Source organism: Maylandia zebra, linkage group LG22 (genome assembly GCF_041146795.1).
Source record: "Maylandia zebra isolate NMK-2024a linkage group LG22, Mzebra_GT3a, whole genome shotgun sequence".
Taxonomy (NCBI): domain Eukaryota; kingdom Metazoa; phylum Chordata; class Actinopteri; order Cichliformes; family Cichlidae; genus Maylandia; species Maylandia zebra.
In genome coordinates, this window is record NC_135187.1 from 11,811,259 (window position 1) to 11,832,735 (window position 21,477).

General features: G+C 37.4%; 2 protein-coding genes across 7 annotated transcripts; one reads left to right on the forward strand and one right to left on the reverse strand.

The window, feature by feature from the left end:
- Window positions 1-916: 916 nt before the first annotated feature.
- LOC106675119 (uncharacterized) lies at window positions 917-3,379 on the forward strand. Its single transcript, XM_024806489.2, has 3 exons — window positions 917-1,204; window positions 1,393-1,455; window positions 1,807-3,379. The coding sequence occupies exons 1-3, from the start codon at window positions 1,103-1,105 to the stop codon at window positions 2,920-2,922; spliced, it is 1,281 nt and encodes a 426-aa protein (XP_024662257.2). The 5' UTR covers window positions 917-1,102; the 3' UTR covers window positions 2,923-3,379.
- A 62-nt stretch (window positions 3,380-3,441) lies between these two features.
- LOC106676713 (G2/M phase-specific E3 ubiquitin-protein ligase) lies at window positions 3,442-10,172 on the reverse strand. 6 transcript variants are annotated; one of them, XM_076879559.1, is made up of 9 exons: window positions 9,830-10,172; window positions 9,579-9,641; window positions 6,324-6,459; window positions 6,006-6,101; window positions 5,487-5,780; window positions 4,970-5,193; window positions 4,484-4,684; window positions 4,180-4,369; window positions 3,442-3,927 (listed from the first exon to the last, which is right to left on the reverse strand). In XM_076879559.1, the coding sequence occupies exons 5-9, from the start codon at window positions 5,674-5,676 to the stop codon at window positions 3,623-3,625; spliced, it is 1,110 nt and encodes a 369-aa protein (XP_076735674.1). In that variant the 5' UTR covers window positions 5,677-5,780; window positions 6,006-6,101; window positions 6,324-6,459; window positions 9,579-9,641; window positions 9,830-10,172; the 3' UTR covers window positions 3,442-3,622. The 6 variants fall into 6 exon arrangements, with proteins under 6 accessions (XP_076735674.1, XP_076735677.1, XP_076735673.1 ...); XM_076879562.1 differs by lacking the exons at window positions 9,579-9,641; window positions 9,830-10,172 and adding exons at window positions 7,039-7,099; window positions 7,306-7,499; XM_076879558.1 differs by having other exon boundaries at window positions 6,006-6,459.
- Window positions 10,173-21,477: the final 11,305 nt, after the last annotated feature.

Here is a 21,477-nt window from a genome sequence, read left to right on the forward strand (position 1 = left end):
CTTTCCATTTTCACTGTTTCATCACTCGTAGATAACGCACGTTTTTAAAATAGATGTTCTCTCAAGAGTCTCTATAGTATACAGCACCTGACATGGTAAAGTCTTTGTGTACATTCTCGAGCTCTCGGGAGACTAACCTTCTGTCCATTAAAGGATTACCACTATGACAGAGCTGACAAAAACCTGCTCTGTCTCCTGTTAGCTATATCATACTTCATAATTTTCACAAACAGAGCTGTGAGAAGGTGTACGTAGGGTGGACAGAGGAACATAAACTCTTGTTCACAAGACTTATCAGATTCCTTCCTCGCCATTTTTTAAGGTATGCTAGGGGTAAATGTATGATGCTAAAGATTTAGGCTTATTCTCCACCTGTCCACCTGTTAGATTGTCCTACATCAGCCAAAAAATAAAGAGACACGAAGCTATGGGGCGCCGTTTGTAAACTGAAACATGCCGAAATTAACAGCAACATTTTTCCACATTTAGCTCTAAATCTTACAAAAACATGTTTTTTCGAGTCATTTTTTACAACATTTAGTATAATATTTGTAACTTTTCATATTTAAAACAGGATTTTAAATGTTAAATCTAAATGCTAAATCTAAATGTTAAATGTTAAATCTAAATGCTAAATGTTAAATGTAAATATTATATTTAAATGTAAATGTTAAATGTTAAATGTAAATATTATATTTAAATGTAAATGTTAAATGTTAAATGTAAATATTATATATAAATCTAAATGTTAAATGTTAAATCTAAATGTTATATATAAATCTAAATGTTAAATGTTAAATCTAAATATTATATATAAATCTAAATGTTAAATGTTAAATCTAAATGTTATATATAAATCTAAATGTTAAATCTAAATGTTATATATAAATCTAAATGTTAAATGTTAAATCTAAATGTTACGGGAAACTAAATATTTAGCTAATATGCAAATTTATTGTACGGGTCAACGGAAATACCAAAATAAAAGCTTCAAGAAAACCTCCCGCGCTAAAGTGTGCCGGTCGCGGTCAGGTTCTGTGTTTGCGCTCCTCTTACGGTCACTTTTGACTGCCATGAGCTGCTTCGACTATTCCCTACCAGCATGTCCAGCGATTTAGCTGAAAACATTGGAAGAGCCGTTTTGTCGGCCATCCAACGATTCAGCGGTAATGCACCCTCGACCTCACAAACGCCGCAGCACTTGGTAAGTTTATTGTATAGCATTTTGGACGGGTTGATAGCAGTGTTAGCAAAACTAGCAAAGCTAAATTACTTAGCTAGTCCTCAATTATTTCATTTGGTAGGCAGCAGACAGAGATCGAACATCATACAACTCTATTTATTTATTTGGTAGGTAGGTAACAGTCGTTCTTGATGTAAATGTTTCCTTAGGAATCCAGCAATGCACCTGGACCAAGTAGACCTGCCGTCTCCACTGGGATACCATACTGCTCGGTAGGCCTTCTTACACATATCATTTAGCTGACTAATTTTTGTTTTTTCTTTGGTGTAATATGTCACCTTAAATTAAATCCTGTCAAAGTAATGATTCTGATTCTACATACATTTCATCTTCTTAGGGGTCCATCACTAGCAGTGTCACATCACCACCAACAACATTCACAAGTTTTACGTCATATTTTATTACTGTTTTTGCTGTGAAGTGTCTTTTGATTGCTCACTTTCATATTTTAAAACTATTGATAAAATATTACTCTAGCTAATCTGTCACAGTACAATTGCCTCAAATTACCCATCTTTTGTTATAGAATTGTGCTCATTGAGATTTTCTGTGCCGTGTTCTAGGATGGTTACCAAGGAAGGCTTCAGATTTCCAAAGAGGAATTGGAAAATGTTCTTTCCCTGAAAACATCTTTTACTGAAGCTGCATCTATCCTTTCCATCTCCAGGCCCACTCTGTATAAGTTACTGCAAGACTATAATATCTCAGAGTCAAAATTCAATGTAATCAGTGACCATGAGTTAGATCAGATAGTGTCCCAAATAAAAACTGAACATCCAAATGTTGGAGAAGTGATGCTGATGGGTCATCTGCGTTCCAAAAACATAGTGGTTCAAAGATGGCGCGTAAGAAAGTCACTGCGGAGGGTGGACTCGGCTGGTGTTCTATCCAGGAGAAGAACTGCAGTTGCTTGGCGAGTATATTCTGTGCCTCATCCAAATTTCATATGGCACATAGATGGAAATCACAAACTGATTCGTTGGAAGTTTGTTGTTCATGGTGCAATAGATGGATACAGCAGGATGTTGATGTTTCTTCAGTGCTCCAGCAATAATCGAGCTGAGACTGTGAAAGCCCTCTTTACTGCAGCTGTTGGACAATTTGGCAGACCCCTGCATATCAGGACTGATCACGGAGGAGAGAATGCTCAGATTTGGGAGGACATGCGAGCAAGCAGGGGTGAAAGCTCTGTCTTAATGGGAAGTTCTGTGCACAACCAGAGGATTGAGCGTTTCAACCACAACAACAACAACAACAACTGTAGCCGCATTTATGCACCTATATTTTATGAATTGGAATCACTTGGTATCCTAGACTTAGAAAATGCAACAGACCTATTTTGCCTTCATTATGTGTTTCTACCACGAATCAACCGCACTTTGAAGGAATTCAAAGCTGGATATAACAATCACTCTGTTTCCACTGAAGGTAATAGAACTCCCATCCAGCTTTTTGCCTGCGGAACTCATGTGTCTCATCGTCACAACCCAGAACTTTCTACAGCAGAGGTCTCCATACCCTCCTTGTCAAACTCTGAAAGTAGGTTTGTCCCATTAAATGACAGCGATTTACAAGAGCTATATACAAGCATTCACCCTTTTGAAGAAGACAACAATAATGGTAAAACATTGTTTCAACGAACACAGCAGTATATTTTTAACAAACTTGTAAATGTGTGACCTCAACCACAGGATACCAGTGATGTTCTAAAGAGTGATGACACTTAATATTCTTAAATGCTGTACAGCAAATGCAGTTTTTGTACTACTGCAGAAGCCCCTCCCCTCTAGCAGTGATGCCTCCTGCCACATAAGGACTCAGAGTTAATGACTGACAGTGACTCATAGGCTATTCAGAAGGCTACAACCACTTTTAGTTTATGGGTAAAACCAGTTATTCAGATTGAAGTAAAGATCAAATTCACACTGTAATACAGTATAACAGTGAAAATTATCAACACGGAACAGTCAGTCTTTAAATCAATTCACAAGATTATCTACAGTATTGTTTTAATCATTGTAAAGTTGCAATAGTCTTAATAAATGTTGCTGTTAGATGTCTAAGTAATCCTGGCTTGTTCTACAAAGCATGTTTAGTATACTCTGTGCATAAACTGTTTTGAAGTGTCCTTGTTTAAAAAAGAAGAGCTTAATAAAATTATTGTATTACACCAGTGACTTTATTGATTTGTCGTTGAAAATACAGAGTTAGCATTTTTATAAATCTATTGAAGCTTTGAAAATTACATTTCAACATTAAATGCAGTCAGAATTTATTTCAACTATCTTGTATGAAGCAAAGTTACTTGAAACTACAATTAATGAACAGGATTAGAGTTAACAAACCCACCATTTTAATTTCACTTTTTTTGGAACATGTTTAGATGGTGCTGAATAAAGCTCCATTCATGAGTGCTACTAAGAAGCAGTAATGAAAAGCATCATCATCAGCCATTGTTTCATTCACAAAAAGCTGAAGCTCATTTGCACATGTGTGTGCAATCGGGAGATGTTTGCTTTCATCGTGAATGAATGTTATTTTAGGAGCTGGTTGAAAACCTATGGCTGGAACCTTGCTGCTCCCGGTGGCAAAAGCCAAGCTGTGACCAGGCCTCAAAGCCTTCACAAATGCCTCTTCATCCTTGGTAAGAGTCCTTTCTCCAAGTGAGTCTCTCAGCTCTTCATCTAAAAACAAAGAAAAACCACCGTTAACCTGGGGACACTAAAATAGTTTAAGCTTGAGCTAACAACTAAATGATGGCTAATGTTTTTATAAAAAATACAGAGGTTCTGTCTTTGCCTTGCTTGTCAGTTGTAAGCTATCATACATCTTTATTCCTGTTTTGTGTGCGCGCATGTGACATAAAAAGACAAAGTTTTACTTTAGTGTCCCGAATTGTTTCATGGCCAGACTACATTATGTGAATTTCTGCTTACTTTCGACACACTGGAGAAATTCCCGAAATTTGACCACCATCAGCTCCTCTCTAACTCTTCTGTTGCTCCCAAGGACAGAATAGCTTGGCCTGAGAACCCCAGCAATTAAACTGGCTGTCAGATCTTTGTCCTCCCCCGATAGGTCAAGCAGAACACGCAAACTGGGGTTCTCTCTCAGGAGTGATAAAATCTAGACAGAAAAGTTTAAATAATGGTTAAATTCCAGTTTTAAATATAAAAAGTAGCTCACTCTAAATGATTATAAAATAATGACCAATTGATACAGAAAAAATATAACTCTCACTCCATAGTAGGACAAGCCATCAGTTAGTTGATCGAAACAGCTTTGCCGTTGCAGAACTGCAAGGTATAGAGCTGCATTTTTCACAAACAGATCTTTATTGGCCATGGTGACTGTGAGTGGAAGACCTTCAACTTGATATCGCCATGAGTCGCAGCAGCTGACTGCTTCCTCCAAATCATGTTGAGTTGTTGCATTTACAACCTAAATATTTAAGAAAAACACTTTAAATGTTTGTTTTTTACCAGTGTACACAAATACTGCAGATGGTTCATTTTAATTGGACTCGAAACGTTTTTGTTTTGGTTTATTTGGCTGTATTTCACCAATATTTTTTTTTTTTAACAAAAAGGAAACAAATTGAAAATATAATACATGGAATTGCCTCTAATAACCAAAAGTGTATTTATTATATATTATAAAAGAAGACCAGAAGACTTGTGAATATAGGAAATATTACAATATTCTTGTTATAATATTGCAATTCACCTTTTTCAGATTCTCTCTTAACTCAGGGTCACCTATATCATCCGGTGTTAGGTGTACTTGAAGAATGTCTCCTGACACAATGTAGTCTACTACATGTGGAGAGAGAAAGGCAGGTGCTTCTCCACCTTGCACTATTATCGTGGACAACATCCTGCCAATGGTTCGATATACTCCATTTTGCAAGTGTAGGATGTTAAATTTCAGTGTGCATCCATTTGGTGTAGCTGAAAAATAACACACAAAAAAGTATATTCTGTACAGACCCCAAACTGATATCTTGAGATTGACAGACAAAAATGTATTACTTTTTTTTTTTTTTTTTTTACTGTTTCAGACACACAGAACATAACAGATTTATTATCTGTAGTCATTTATTAACTTGTTAATGTTCTGTCAAACAATGTTCAGATCAGGTGGTTGTTGCGTTTGTAACATTATAAAAACGAGTGTCGTCAACAAGCCTTTAGGCCTTGAGTAAGTAAGTAAGTTAGTTAGTTTGACTGTGAAATCCTATTACCTTCAAAAGCACCACTGTCCTGAAAGATGGCCTTCACCAGTAAACGGAAAAACTCCCGCCTTGGCCCCCCCAAGGTCAGCAGCATCTTCCTCTGTATCATGTTCATCGCTTGCAAATGTGACATAAAGCATCTCACAGCTTTCTGCAAACTTGGGTCTCTTGAACTGACGCAAAGCAGTCGACCACACATTGGCTCGACTGATATGGAGTTGTCTTGTTCCTGGTGTAATGACTTTCTCACTATGAGCTCTAAGAAGACCTTCAATTTCTTCTTTGCTGAGCTTCTTAAAAGACCTATATAAAAAAGGGACAATGACAAACAGATCTTGGGGAAAAATGGAAATTTGCTGTACATTTGACTCAAGTGCACAGTTACAACATATAATTATGTTGTGATAGTCCATATTAAATTAGTCAGAAATGAGCAATTACCTTTGTAATTGTGTAACTGCAAAAAAATGATGCAAGTAAAGATGCAAATAAAATATTCAATTATCAAAGGTTACTTTCAAATCTTACCTTGAAATATGAACTTCACTCTGTCTATCAGACTCTTCTAGGAGGCTACGCTGAATTGCCTTTTCAAGAGCTTCATCTTCCTCCAGAAAAATAGGGCTAAGTAGATAAGAGATATTAGAAATCATAAAACATGTCAGCCTTGAAGAATTTCTCACACTACATCATTAAAAAAAAAAAAAAAAAATTAAATGTAAATCCTAAAGTTGCAGTCATTCAGCAAAAAAACCCCAAACATGCAAATTGGAAACTTGCATCAAAACAATATCCTAAACAACATCTAAAATGAAGGATTTCTTTAACCCCTAGACAACAGCTTACACAAATTCTGCCACATTATATGGAAACATCTGCTGTCCCTCTGCCTGTCCCTCATTTTCACTCTCTTGAATGCAGCTCTCTGTTTCCTGATGCTTGGCCTCACTTTCACCTGGTGTTGTAGACAACGCATGATGCACTGAACAAAGGAAAGAAGGTCAGCATGACTTGCTTCATAATGTTAACAGCCTTTATATATCCTTATATTAGTTTAAGTGAAAGTTGGGCACATATTCCTCCTTGGCTGTAATCACCTGTGATAATTCGTAAACATTAAAATGGTAAATGGCCTGTATTTGTATAGCACTTTTACTAGTCCCCCCTAAGGACCCCAAAGCGCTTTACACACCCAGTCATCCACCCATTCACACACTGGTGAAGGCAAGCTACAGTTGTAGCCACAGCTGCCCTGGGGCAGACTGACAGAGGCGAGGCTGCCATATCGCGCCATCGGCCCTTCTGGCCAACACCAGTAGGCGGTAGGTGAAGTGTCTTGCCCAAGGACACAACGACCGAGACTGTCCGAGCCGGGGCTCGAACCGGCAACCTTCCGATTACAAGGCAAACTCCCAACTCTTGAGCCACGATCGCCCCAATCGGACAAATTAACGATGCTCTCATCAAACAAACCCCCCAGGAATTATTACGCACTGCAGTAACAAAATCTAACTGGTCATCGAGCTTAGAACCTCACTAGGTTTTCATTCACATCACATACCTCGTCTTCTCCGGCAGACTGGACTTTCAAAGTCACTATCAGACAGCTCTTCTGGTTCCTCCTGAGGGAAAAGAAAGCATGTTCTACATAAAATCAAATACAGTTGCACCAAATCACTGGTAACACAGAGGCACATGGCTGCACTAAAAACTGTTTACACCTGCTGAAACTGCAATATTAATTAATACAATTAATAAAATTATGTTAAGGGAACACACTCACTTTTTAGACAATAAATATTTCTGCACTGCAATATAAAATGTTTACCTGTGCAGGTTTTTGTATCCCTGCCATTATATAGAGGCAGGTGGTGGAACAAATCGAGCCAACTTCTTGGCCACCCCAAAGAAAACTGCTAGAAACATTTGGTTTCATTAGTCGTTTACATCCTCTAATTGTACTCAAATACTCAAAAGGGAATGTCTGGCCAGTTGACAGTGCAAATGTTCTTCTGAAGATTGCTGCTATTTCTTCTCCAAGTTGTGCTTCAGACCAGTCAGATGTAAAGGAGATCTTCCCAATAAGGCCTTCTTGTGCTAGTTTTGCTCGTGAATCTCCTCTCGGTATGAGAAACGTTGATGCTGAAGACAAGGGCAAGCACACAACATCTTTTGTATAGTGTTTGCAGGTCTTGTTTTTTCTCACAAAATGTGAGCGCGTAGCATGAGCTTGAGGAACTGATGGAAGAGGAACCTGAAATGAATTCAAACACAGATACAGATAGACACCTATGCATTACAATACATCCGTAAGGTTTCTGTTATCTGTTCATTAAAAACAAACAAACAAACTGTAGACTCAGACCATCTTACTATTGTCTACCCATTACACAGAAAACTGAACCTTTTGTATCTTGTAGATTAGCATTTGGTGATTGTTGGTCAAGTTGGTGATTCAGTTCCCAGGTGCTCTAATCTAGAGCTCCCAATGAGTTTATCCGACTATGACTGTGTGCGAATGTTGGACAGAAAAAGTGCTTGTATTAATCTGTGCATGTGAATGGGTAAATGAGATCTGTTGTATAAAGTGCTTTGAGCACTCAATTAGAGTAGCAAAGGCCTGCAATTAGGTCAGTGTGTATTTGGACCCTAACAAGTTTTATTTTGTTGCCCGTTTACTGAAACATATTCCAATCAAAATTATATCATGGACATGATGTGCAGACTAAGCTTTAATTTAGGGTATCCATATTAAAATGATGATGTCATTACCAATTAAGCAGATAAAAGGCCTGGAATTGATTTGAGACGTAGTGTTTGCATTTTGAAAATTTTACTGTGAACAGACAACATGCGGTCAAAGAGAACATAACAGAAAAAAGAAAATTAAGAAATTAATACAGCCACTACAGTGACCATCAAAACGATGAAAAATATTGACGTAAAATTTATTTTGCGACACCACAGAACAAATGATAGCGTATAATATGAAATGATAGATGTTTTCATATTGTCATATCAAACAGCCCTAATACAGAGGGTTCACTGCAAGGTGCAAGCCACTCATAAGCCTCAAGAATAGAAAGGCTAGAATGGACTTAAAAAAAAAAAAAAAAAAAAAAAAAAAAACATCTAGTAAAAGCCAGCTAAATTTTGGAAAAACATTCTTTGGACAGATAAAACCAAGATCAACCTCTACCAGAATGATGGCAAGAAAAAAGTATGGAGAAGGGTGGAACGACTCATGATCCAAAGCATACCACATCATCTGTAAAACATGGCAGAGGCAGTGTGATGGTTTGGGCGTGCATGGCTGCCAGTGGCACTGGTAGTGTTTACTGAATATGTGACACGGGACTGAAGCAGCTGAATGTGTTCAGATACATACTTGTCTGCTTAAGTCCAGCTAAAAGTAGTCACATTGATTGGGAAGCATTTAATAATAAAGATGGAAGATGACCCAAAACATACAGTCCAAGCACCCCATGACTTTAATAAAGTAAAGAAATAGAATATTCTTGAATGGCCAAGTCAGTCACTGGATTTTAACCCAATTGAGCATACATTTCAGTTGTTGAAGACTAAATTTAGGACAGAAAGGCCCACAAACAAACAGCAACTGAAAGGCAATGCAGTAAAGGCCTGGCAGAGCCTTAGTAAGGAGGAATGCCAGCATCTGGTGGTGTCCATGACTTCAAGACTTCAGGCTGTCATTGCCAACAAAGGGTTTTGAATAAAGTAATAGAAATTATCATTTTATTTTCAGTTATTTAATTTGTCTAATTACTTTAGAGCCTCTGAAATGATAGGATTGTGTTTACAAATTAATTTTTCCCTCTCACATTTTTATGCATTCATTTAGTCCAACCCACTGAATTAAAACTTAAAGTCTGCACTTCAACTGCATTGGAGTAGTTTCATTTTTAATTCATTCTGGTAATGTACAGAAGCAACATTAGAAAATGTGTCTGTATCCAACTACTTATGAACCTGACTGTATATCAAAACCAGTCAGCTAAGATGAGATAACATACCTTTATTAGTCCCACAAGGGGAAATTTCATGATAAATGAATTAAATGATATGTGTAAGAAGGCCTACCGAGCAGTATGGTATCCCAGTGGAGACGGCAGGTCTACTTGGTCCAGGTGCATTGCTGGATTCCTAAGGAAACATTTACATCAAGAACGACTGTTACCTACCTACCAAATAAATAAATAGAGTTGTATGATGTTCGATCTCTGTCTGCTGCCTACCAAATGAAATAATTGAGGACTAGCTAAGTAATTTAGCTTTGCTAGTTTTGCTAACACTGCTATCAACCCGTCCAAAATGCTATACAATAAACTTACCAAGTGCTGCGGCGTTTGTGAGGTCGAGGGTGCATTACCGCTGAATCGTTGGATGGCCGACAAAACGGCTCTTCCAATGTTTTCAGCTAAATCGCTGGACATGCTGGTAGGGAATAGTCGAAGCAGCTCATGGCAGTCAAAAGTGACCGTAAGAGGAGCGCAAACACAGAACCTGACCGCGACCGGCACACTTTAGCGCGGGAGGTTTTCTTGAAGCTTTTATTTTGGTATTTCCGTTGACCCGTACAATAAATTTGCATATTAGCTAAATATTTAGTTTCCCGTAACATTTAGATTTAACATTTAACATTTAGATTTATATATAACATTTAGATTTAACATTTAACATTTAGATTTATATATAACATTTAGATTTAACATTTAACATTTAGATTTATATATAACATTTAGATTTAACATTTAACATTTAGATTTAACATTTAACATTTAGATTTATATATAATATTTAGATTTAACATTTAACATTTAGATTTATATATAACATTTAGATTTAACATTTAACATTTAGATTTATATATAACATTTAGATTTAACATTTAACATTTAGATTTATATATAATATTTACATTTAACATTTAACATTTACATTTAAATATAATATTTACATTTAACATTTAACATTTACATTTAAATATAATATTTACATTTAACATTTAGCATTTAGATTTAACATTTAAAATCCTGTTTTAAATATGAAAAGTTACAAATATTATACTAAATGTTGTAAAAAATGACTCGAAAAAACATGTTTTTGTAAGATTTAGAGCTAAATGTGGAAAAATGTTGCTGTTAATTTCGGCATGTTTCAGTTTACAAACAGCGCCCCATACGAAGCAGCATGCAATCCAAGATGTGAATGTATGTCAGATTGTGTGTGACATTCAACTTTAAAAGTGCTTTGTTGCCAACCAGCATGCAGCTGAACAGACCCAAAGCATAGTATTAGCTGGACTTATTTATTGCTCTCTCACATATGATCTCATGTTGCACACACCTACACACTGACTCACTGTGTTTTTGATTCCACCAGCAGGTTAAGTCCAGAAAATAACCATCTGCTGATGTCATGCTCTTTTCCAAAGTTAGGAGGACCAACTGGCCCCATTACTGAAGAAGAAAATACTACGAGACAAATGGCAGCGAGCTGGAATCACATTAAGATGGAGCGAGCAAACAGCACTTGCCAGCAGTGAAATTAACAAAGTAAGTAAGAAGATAGAGCTCGGCTTACTTTGTCTTTTCTGATGTATGTCCGCTGAACAATGCACCCTATCTGAGGCCAACAATAAAAGAACTCTATAGTAATTGATGTCAAACGGTGGTCCAAGTAGTCAAGCTAAATTAGTTATTGCTAATTAAAGTTGCTTTGCTGTCTGATATCAGTTTCCAAAGCCTAATATCGTTATGGAGTGCTGACAAGCATGCTGCGCTTTAACCAGCCTGAGTGGTTTGCTCAGACTGACACAAAGGCATGTTTCTGTTTATGTCCAAAATCTGATTGTGTGAGTTAATGTGAAGAAAACATGGCGATATCAGCATTCATCGGCTTGTATCAGGTGTCAGCTTGCTGTTGCACAGGACTTAATTTTATCTGATATGGCAGGACAGAATGGGAAATGTACGTGAAGAATATTATCTAAAGACTAAGGAATGCGATGAGTGAAGGTCTTAAAGTTTGGAATCGATTTTGAATGCAAGCTGTCGAACCAGCCACTGGATTCAAAAAAATGTACTTGGACGGTGACTGTTTTTTCTTAGCCTTGACAATTAGAAGGCAACATACTGACAACTAGGCAACTGATCAGGACAACTCAAAAACTATGATGGCAGCTGTGTTGCAAGGCAGTGAAATTAGCAACAGCAATTTTTCCTTTCATTTTTTTCTTTTTCATTATCATCTGTAAAGCTGTTTTATGGTAATAACGTTTAGCTTGCGTGTCACTACAGTACATTTCACTTTTACTCAAATGGAGTTTGTTTAGTCTTCATGGAGACAGCAGAGCTTTATGGAAAAAATAATGAGGCGCTTCTAAGAGATGCTAAAAGATTAAAATAAGCATTAAATTGTCACTGCATATAGCAATTAACAATTAAACAAGAGTGAATTATTCCATCTATGGCACACTGCCACATAACTATACAACAGCCTCAGTAGTTGTGGTGTGCCTGATGTACCAGACTTTGTTTTATATTTACATGGTGAATGACCAATGACTCTAATACACAGTCCCTATTTTATTTAAGTACACCTTGCTATTACCATAGATTCAACAAGGTGCTAGAAACATTCCTCAAAGATTTTGGTCCATGATTTCAGCTTCGTGACATCCCGTTATCATGTTGGAAGCAGTGATCAGACAATTAGTACATTGTGATAATAAAGGGTTGGAAATGTGATGTCAAGTGTGCCCCCAAACCATTACACTACCACTACTAACCTGTTTTACTGATACTGACCAGGATGGATCCATTCATGTTGTTTATATCAAATGTGACCCTTCCATCTGAATATTGCAGCAGAAATCAAGATTCATCATATCAGGAAACCTTTTCCCAATTGTCCAATTTTGATCAGATATTTTGATGGAATTCGTAGTTACTTTTTCTTAGCTGACAGAAATGGTACCCAGCGTGATCTTCTGTTACCGCAGCCCATCTGTTCCAAGGTTTGATGTGTTGTTCAGCATAGTGTGGCGATACAGAAATTCTTTTATTGCTGCCATATAATCTGCATCATTATAATTGCATTAATAATATTCTTTACAGCATTATTTCATCTAATAATATTTCTCACAGTTTTGATACTGCATTACAGTTGTTTATTGAAGATGTCCATTTGAGGATCCTTCCATTATGTTAACTTTTATTACAAGTACAGTTAGAAGTATTTTATACACATTGCATATCTGTGCTTATTTTGAGTTGATGTTCGGTTCATTAAGGGTCTTAAGCTTCACTGGCGTGACTGTCCAGGTGATACATGCTGAGGGAAACTAGAACATAGAAGGATAACTGCAATGCATGCTTACAGTACATATAATACATATAATCTAGGAATAGGCCTGAGCAGAGGCCCAAATGTTTCCAGCTTCTTGTTGCAAACCTGTTGCATTTTATTCTACTTGGTAACAGATGAGCAGAGTCAATAATTAGCCTCAGAGACCCTGAGGGCTTGAAGTTTACTACCTTGTATGGAAGGTGTTATAGAAAAGAGAAGTTCTATGTCTGCTTATAGCCATTAAAAATGTATGATTACCTGTGACTAATGTCTGGAACCTATTTTAATCTGTCATTGGGGGGGCGTGTACCCCACTGCTTTATAAGTGTCCACAACATGTATTTTGGTCAGAAGACATATGTTGATGTTTTCTCCGGGCTGTTAATAAACTCAACGTTTGATTGCACTTTTCTGGGGCCTCCGTGGTTTGTGACACTGCTCTACATTGATCGATTTCGCGACAATAGCATGCTTGTACAATAACAGAAATGGCACCCAATGTGGTTTTCTGCAGCTTTAGGACTTTGCTTATTACTGCCTCATTATTATTTTATTGATGTGTTGTGTGTTCAGATATGGTCTTCTTGGTTGTAACGTTTGGTCAACAAGTAGATATTTCATTTTTCTCTTACCATGATAGAGATGTTAAATTCTACCTTAAAATTTAAGGTATTTATTTTCCCTAGGTTGTGCTGGAAAACCTCCTCCCCTCATCTGGCTCCAGCAAATATTTAAAGTCACTTACAGTAAATCACCTGTCTTCCCTACTCTTACGCTGGGTTTGCACTTGAACATGCCGTCTTAATCATGTTGACATAATTCAATGTATTGAGTAGCTGCCACAGATATTTGGATTAATGAGCAGTCCAGCAGGTGTACCTGAAGTGGATGGTGAGTGTATATACTCAGTGCCCATCACTTTGGAGCTGACACTTTATATTGCATAATATATGTCAGCCACAAGTACTTGTCATTGCCATTAGTAGCCACTTGTGTCACTTTCCTTAAAGTTGAGAGTAGCTCAGCTCTGTAGCCAACCACGTCACAGGACTTATTTCATTTGAATTCCAATGACTCTACTCAGTAATTGTTGGTATGTTTCGATGTTTGCAGCTTTTTGTGGTTTACAATTGTCCACGACTAGTACAGGCATAGATAGTACAACAAAAGGACAAAGGGTTGTGCACAGTGGAAAAGTAAGAAAGAAAGAAAATAAGAAAAACTTTTGAATTATGAGATTTAGTAAACAATTCCTTTTTTTTAGGTTTTTTAAATATATTGTGTGTCAGTCTATAAATGTAACTTGTATGTTGTTTTCAGTTGTGCTTTCTTTGTCTGTATCTGTGTTTGTGTGTTCCAGTCTTCTGCTTTGCAGAGTTACTGCTCTCTAAAATAGACAGAACAGAGGGTAACATATCTAGAGCCACATAGCACATTCCCGGGGTCTAGCCAAACACTCTTCTGACCTTTGCACCAACCAAATATTGCAGCAGCAAAGGTCATATTTTGTTTGTGCATTTGCTTCCATGTGGCGTTGGTTAACCTTATGATTGCAAATTGAACGCATAGTGATATCATGTAAACTTGACTGTGACAAATCTGATCTCTGTGATTTGATGAAAATTTTATAATACACGCGAGAGACACAAAGTAAACTAAAGCATGCAAATTTGTGGCAGTCTGTAGTGAGGCAGGAATGAGGGTGAGGAGTTGGAAAAGGAAACATCAGATGGGACTGGTGACATGAAGTACACAAAAATAAACAGAACGTCTTAAGGAATACACATATCAACTTGAATTTGAAATTGACTTTGCTATAATGATAAATTGCTGAAGCATAGAGGAAAAACAAACACGAGGTCCGAACCACAAAAGCTTTTGCAAGTGGGCACAAAGCACCCATATTTCTTTTTCATTTATTTATGTTTTTTTGTCTGTTTCTATTGTTTACTGATGCTTTGTCATTCATTTTAGAGTTTTATCATGGTACCAGACCCAACTGCAGGACCACCAACAGTGCAGTTAACTTGACCGTGGGTGCCCCCTTTTTCCTAACTTTCCTATTTCTGTTTCTGTTGAGATAAGAAAAAAGAAAAAACGAGTTAAAGAAAACAGCTCTTCTTCTGAGGAGCAACATAAGATTTAATACCATACTGACAGACAGAAACCTTTTTACTTTTCCATTCACCTCGGCCTGAACTTTGTCTCATGTATCAAGGATGGGTGGAATTGAGGTTGGATAGGGATATGGCATGCTTTGACAGGAGATGGAGGCCATGCCTGTGGAGTACATATCGACCTGTGGATCCCAAGGGGAAAAGGAAGACTGACAGCCACCTTGTGCTAATGGCTTCCCACTGTCACTTTTCCAGTGGTCTCGCCCTGATGACATCATTGCTCCAGCAGGCACATGTCAGAACTGGTTGTTTACAAAATCCATCAAATCCAATGCTGGTTCAGCAAAAAGTAATACGCTTGGCTATTGTCGATCTTAATCAGGATCTTTCTGACAAAAGAGCAGATATCAAGACTGTTGTTATGTATAGTCACATACTGTTCTAGTCAACACAATGCTACAAACTGAACATTGTGCAAGTATGTTATCATAGCCACTGCCAAAATGCTCGAGTTTAGAACATTTAGAATTAAACTATATTACAAATAGCTCCAAATGCAAGTGCAGCTGAGGCTGACAGGAAATCTGCCAGTCAACCAACCACAATGACAGCACAAGTGACCCTAGGCGAGATTTATGCTAGCGTCCACTTCAGTCCAAGTGTCATTGGCTGTTAAATGTGTAGGTCCATGTGGATGTGCCTGCTCATTTTTGGTTTACTTGTGCACAAACTGTGCATGCGTACTAGGCGGTGAACTTCAAAGAAGTAACAGGAGTGACTCCTCAGCCATTGTTTCTTCACTTGTCTGTGTCCATGTCTGCAACCTAGCCTAGCATAATTACGGCTTGAGAGAGCAAACAATACATGCCCTAATAACACCGATAATAGGTGGACAGCAGGATTACAACAGCAGAGATGTTAACAGAAACTATTCTCCCATGTGAACCTGAAATCTCACATCACTCTTGTATTTTTGCAAGTAGCTCAATTTATTTATACAAATCACAACAGTCGCCTCAAGGTAGTAGTGTGATCTTTATGTATTTATCAAAGTCAGTATTGCATATTGCAAAATTCAAACTTTAAAACAGTAACACAGTCCCATTTATTTCTGCATTGTGACAGATATGTCAAGCCATGAACCACATGCAATTCTGGCAGCATCTCCTGCTCTCGTTTCAAATAAATGTTCTCTCCTAGCGGCTTTGATTACAGCCACATCAGACCCAGAAATTGGCAATAAATTTTTCACAATGTTGGGTAAAGTGCATGTCGCTCACCTAATAAATCGTGTTTGTCTAATTCATTTAAATATTCTCCTTTTGCACTCTGTAATAAGGCCAACAACTAAAATACCTGCGTCCATGCTTTCAGTTGTGAAATTAACATGCCAACTCTTTAGTAAATCCCAGCAGTAGCTTTTTTAGCATCAAAAGAGGAGTCTTGTGCTGGCACAGACCCATTAACGTGATTCCAAGTCAGCCTGAGGAAATACTGAAAGCAATGTTTTATGAATCTATCCAACATGATGGTGGACTAGTAAATGATCAAAGAAAACAAGCAAAGGAAGAAAATAAAATAAAAAAAAAATCACAGGATTTCAACCTTTGAGGATTTACTGTCTGACTGTCATACACATCTGTATCATATTTAATGGCAGTCAAGCTAGTGTGTTGAAAAAGCCGCATTTTATGGCATCTGCAAAGCAGATGTATATTTAACAGGAAAGTCAAAACTTTGAGCTCAACAGTGAGGTTCCTGAAGTAAAAGTATCATTCATATTCTCCGTAGGGATTTTGACTATGTGCCACAATGTTTTAACCATCCAAAGCCGATTCATTATGAGTGACATTGTGAAACAATGGCATGTGCTCCTGTGGAAACCACAAGTCTGTATGATATAAACCTTATTTTAGCAAAAATGTGTTTTATTGGTAATGTTGTGGAAAAGCACTACACTCACCACAATCCCAAATTGAAACAGCAATGTCTCTGATTGGTGGAGTTCACTGCTACCATGGAAAATTTTAAACCCACGAACCTTACGATTGTTTAGAGAGCATGAAATTTGAAAACTGTCAGAATGAACCTCTGTGCCACAACAATAACTAGGCTATACTTTGTTACACACACACACAAAACACAACACAAACTTTAGAATTATTATTAACTAAATAAACACTACAATAATAAATATAATTAAATTCAAGAAAATTGGACGTTTGCTGTGGAATCTGGGATTTGCAATGGATTATGGGACAAGTAGTTCCTGAGCCGTCACACGGTCTATGTTGGATTTTATTTAGTTTTCCTTCATTTTCCCTCTCAAATCATTTTATGGTCATTAGTCACCAAGAATTTGGTTGGTATGTTTCAAGGATTAAAACTCTGTATATGAGGATTTTCTGAAATTTCAATGGAGACAATGAACGGAAAATTAAATTTTGGAATCAGAGCCCTTTAAGTGCGCAACCATTGTTGCACTCTGTTCTAGCATGCTGCTTGTTGAACCAAGGAATAGTGTTTCAGGTGGGTCTGCTACATTTGCATATGAGGTTGGTCTGCAAGGAATTTAAGAATTACGTTTTAATTCGACTCTCAACAGGAAATTGCAAAGCAAAATGCGTGTTCGTTTTAGGCCTCGATTTATTTCTACTCAGCTGAATGTCTGCTTTTTTTTCTTAATCCTTTATGTTTGTCTCTCTACGGGAAAAAACCCCCCACTGGACGTTAAGCCCCATTATTATTATCCCACAGGATTTAAGTAAGCAGACTTGAAAACACGAGCCTATTACTCTATAGACTTACTGCAAAGTAGATGAAGTGCCTGCAGAGCCACTGGTGTAACTCTTTACTCCCTGCACATGCACTTCAGTACATCCATTCAGTCTTTCACAAAAACCACAACCACTCAAAGCACCCACAAATGCATAACTCTTTAACTATCACCTCTCAGCCATCTAGCATGAAGTGATGTCATCAATGGTCAAATGCTAACGAGGCTATTGTGTGTGAGATTAACGCTCCTTTGAGGCCCCAGCAGACCAGACCGTGGATCTTTCAGAAAGGATCTCAGGATATCACACATCAGAACTGAACTCAGAACAGGAGAATAATATGAAAATGACCCACATTTGCACTTGCAAGCAGATCCTGCCACTGATATGTCAGTAGCATGGAGGCTGGCACTAGTTCACCACTGCCTTGACATTCGTGTTTAAGCGCGTATTTGTGTCCCCTTCAGTCACCGTCACCATGACAAACTGTTAAGCTCAGGACCAAAAGAAATGGTTCCATCAGTGTTAGGCTGGGTTATACAACCATTTCATCAAATTCAAATCGAGCTGAAGCTATTCAAGCATTTCTGAATGAGTTGCTTAGGTTTGTCACTGGAGTCAAACGGAACGCTTGTGCCTTTTATATCCAGTGACAACACCCTTTATGCCCCACATTGGGGGGGGCGGGGTTCTAGCCAACCATAGAAGATCAAAGACCCTCACATCTTAATAGTGGACCAATATGCCACTGAGTAAAAATATTTTTTACCATGAATTTTGAGTTGATAATGAGTTTCCAATAAATAAACACAAACTTTATTGTTAGTTGTCATTGGTGATCGACTTGGATGCAGAATAACTTTATCTAACAGTTGTTATCTCAAGTGGTTAATATCAAATAAAAGTTAAATAAAAATAAACGTGTCACAAATTCTTTTTGGTATCATACCTCCATCCAATACAGAAAATATAGTTAATAGTTAACATGTTGCTTTTTCTGTTTACCTGGGATTTGTGTCTGTAAAAAGTGGCATTTTACAAGTCATGTGACCACAAAATGATCCCTATGAGTGACCTCGGCATCAATCACACATGATCATATGATGATCAAATGGGAATTATGTTGTTGTTTATTTCTAAAGTGGGGGCTGCTGATTAGAGCTGTGATTTTTTTTTCCTGTATGCATTTAAATATCAAAGATTTCTGCCCTGTTGCCTAATAAAGGAAAATTGCTTTAGTTTGTTGGCAGATCAAAGTGAAAATAATTCTTTTGACTGAAGAGGTATTTTTATTCTGTGTTCTAATAGTTACAGTTCCAGCAGTGTAAAAGAGACTTAGCATTAGGCATTAGCATTAGGTTAGAATCAAGTATAGAAACATGTATACATGTCCTGCAGCACTACATTTACAGGGTAACATATAGAGACAGATAACTATTCTGTCATGGTCCTGGGTCATTTGACCCAGCGTTTTGAATTTTCTGTGTTTTTGTCATTTTGTACTACGTTCACTTTAGAAGCACAAATTAATCTGTCCTGACTCAGACAACCCAGGAAGAGCATTCAACCTCCACAAAGAAAAGCCCCTTCCTGGATCTGTTGAACCTAGCTAACCGTCCTGCCAGCTAGCTAGCCTGAGCAAGCTATATGTTACCTTACTTCCATTATATATATATATATATATATATATATATATATATATATATATATATATATATATATATATATATATATATATATATACACACACACACACATATATCTATGTATACATGTAGATTTTTGTATTTTACTAAACTGGGTATGTATTGGATGTACATGTGGAGCAGGCAGAATGGGATGCCAAGAGTTAGTGAATCATTTTTCTCTCGTTGCTCTGTAAACTGTTTGTTTTCTCAATAAGTTTACATTCCAGTAAGATTTCAGATCTGAGACTATAGCACTCAGTTACTAACTCATAAATATAAACAGCTTGTGTGTTTTCCTTTGCAAAACAAGCCACTGCTGGATGTGAGATGGCTGAAAATTAAGCGTTTTGTGTTCCAAAAATGTTTTATGGACTTTCTTCAACGAAAAGCACGTGGACACACGCATTAATCTCAATAAGATGCTTCCTCACAGGATAAAAGTGATTACTAAGAGCAACTTTGAACTGATTTGCAGTGACCATATAAGGCTACAGAAAGCTAAATGCCCTCTAACCGTAGCAGCTTCAAACAGAAAAAACACATTTATTTAATGTTCTATTTTAATACCTCTGGTTTTCTGTGTTTGTCTGTTTTATTAAAGGCTAAAAAATAAATAAAAAATAAATAACATTGTTCTTCCTACATTATGCATGTGAAAATATCTATACTGTAGCTTTAAAGGAATACTAAGTCATAATTCCTAAATTTGTTTAGATATTTTCATGTATAGCTGTGCATCAAAGTCATGTGCTGTTTAGATTTACAAGCCCCAGTTCTTACAATTATCTCCTCCTTAGTTTCCTTTGGACACAGGAAAAGGCGCCTCACTTTTAGGACACCAGCAAAGTACGTCAACCTAAGAAAAGCATTCCAAGAGCAAACATGCTTTGTGTCTTGGCCAGTCTGGGTTATTCAGAGGGTTTGTTATCTTGGGTCTCCTTCATGCATTCATTCACACCACCCCTCTGCTCCCACACACAAGACCCAACTTTTTTCAGCCTTCTGATATCACTGGATACACAAGATGTCAAACCCACACAGGATTACGCAGAATTCTGTGACATGTACTGTGAGTATGCATAAGCAGAAGGATATACATAAACATACGCTGGATACAGTATTTGCACATACATCACACACACAAACAGAAAAACAGACACACTCAAGCATGTACACAAATTTGAATGTCTTGAACTGACGAGGAATGTTGAAATTCAGCCAGAAATCAGACAGCTGTGTCTCCCGGAATCAGAGATTTTAATAGGCTGGCCGTAACAAGGACTTGACCTTTAACCCAGGGTCTTTCAGCGCTGTATTTCCTCACTCTGCCCCTTGTTCTGGCTTAATGATAAAAAGGCATTCCATCTATCCCCTGCTCATTCTTGGATTTCACTTTTGTTTTCATGAAAACGTGACACTGGAAGGCATGTGATATACTTGTGATTATGTAAACTCTTGTAGTTAAGATACCAAGCAAAACGACACCTAAAAAGCGGTATGATTTTAAGTCTAAAACAAGCCATAATAGTTACAGTTTAATAATTTGTTACTCTACAAATTCAGTGGACAAGACCTTCCATAGATCAGGCTCCATACAACCATTTTTCAACCAGATGTGCCAGGTCTTCTACTGCATAAAGAAGTATTGGAGACAAATTGCGCTCACTGGCGCAGACTGACTCAGACTGCTTGCAGTGCGTTGGCAATCTGTCTGCATTTATAAACTAGACAGTGAGTATTTGCAAACTTTTTCTGAGTGATTGTAGTCTGTCTGAGTCAGACTGCAGTTGTTTGGAGACAGGTTACCCAGGAGGTGACCTGTGCAATCAAAAGTGGTCACCCAGAGGTTGAGGATGTTGCACAGCCAGTCTCTGAGCAACCAGTTGGTCACAGCAACTGCTTGCAATTGGTTGTTAAATGCAATGCAATACAATGAAATCACTGGGAAAAACATGGCTTTTATTAGTCATAAGGAGGTTGCTGACTTAGGTTTGCCAATAGAAAACTTAGCCCATGACAGTAGGCTTTGGCCAACCGAGAACGTGTT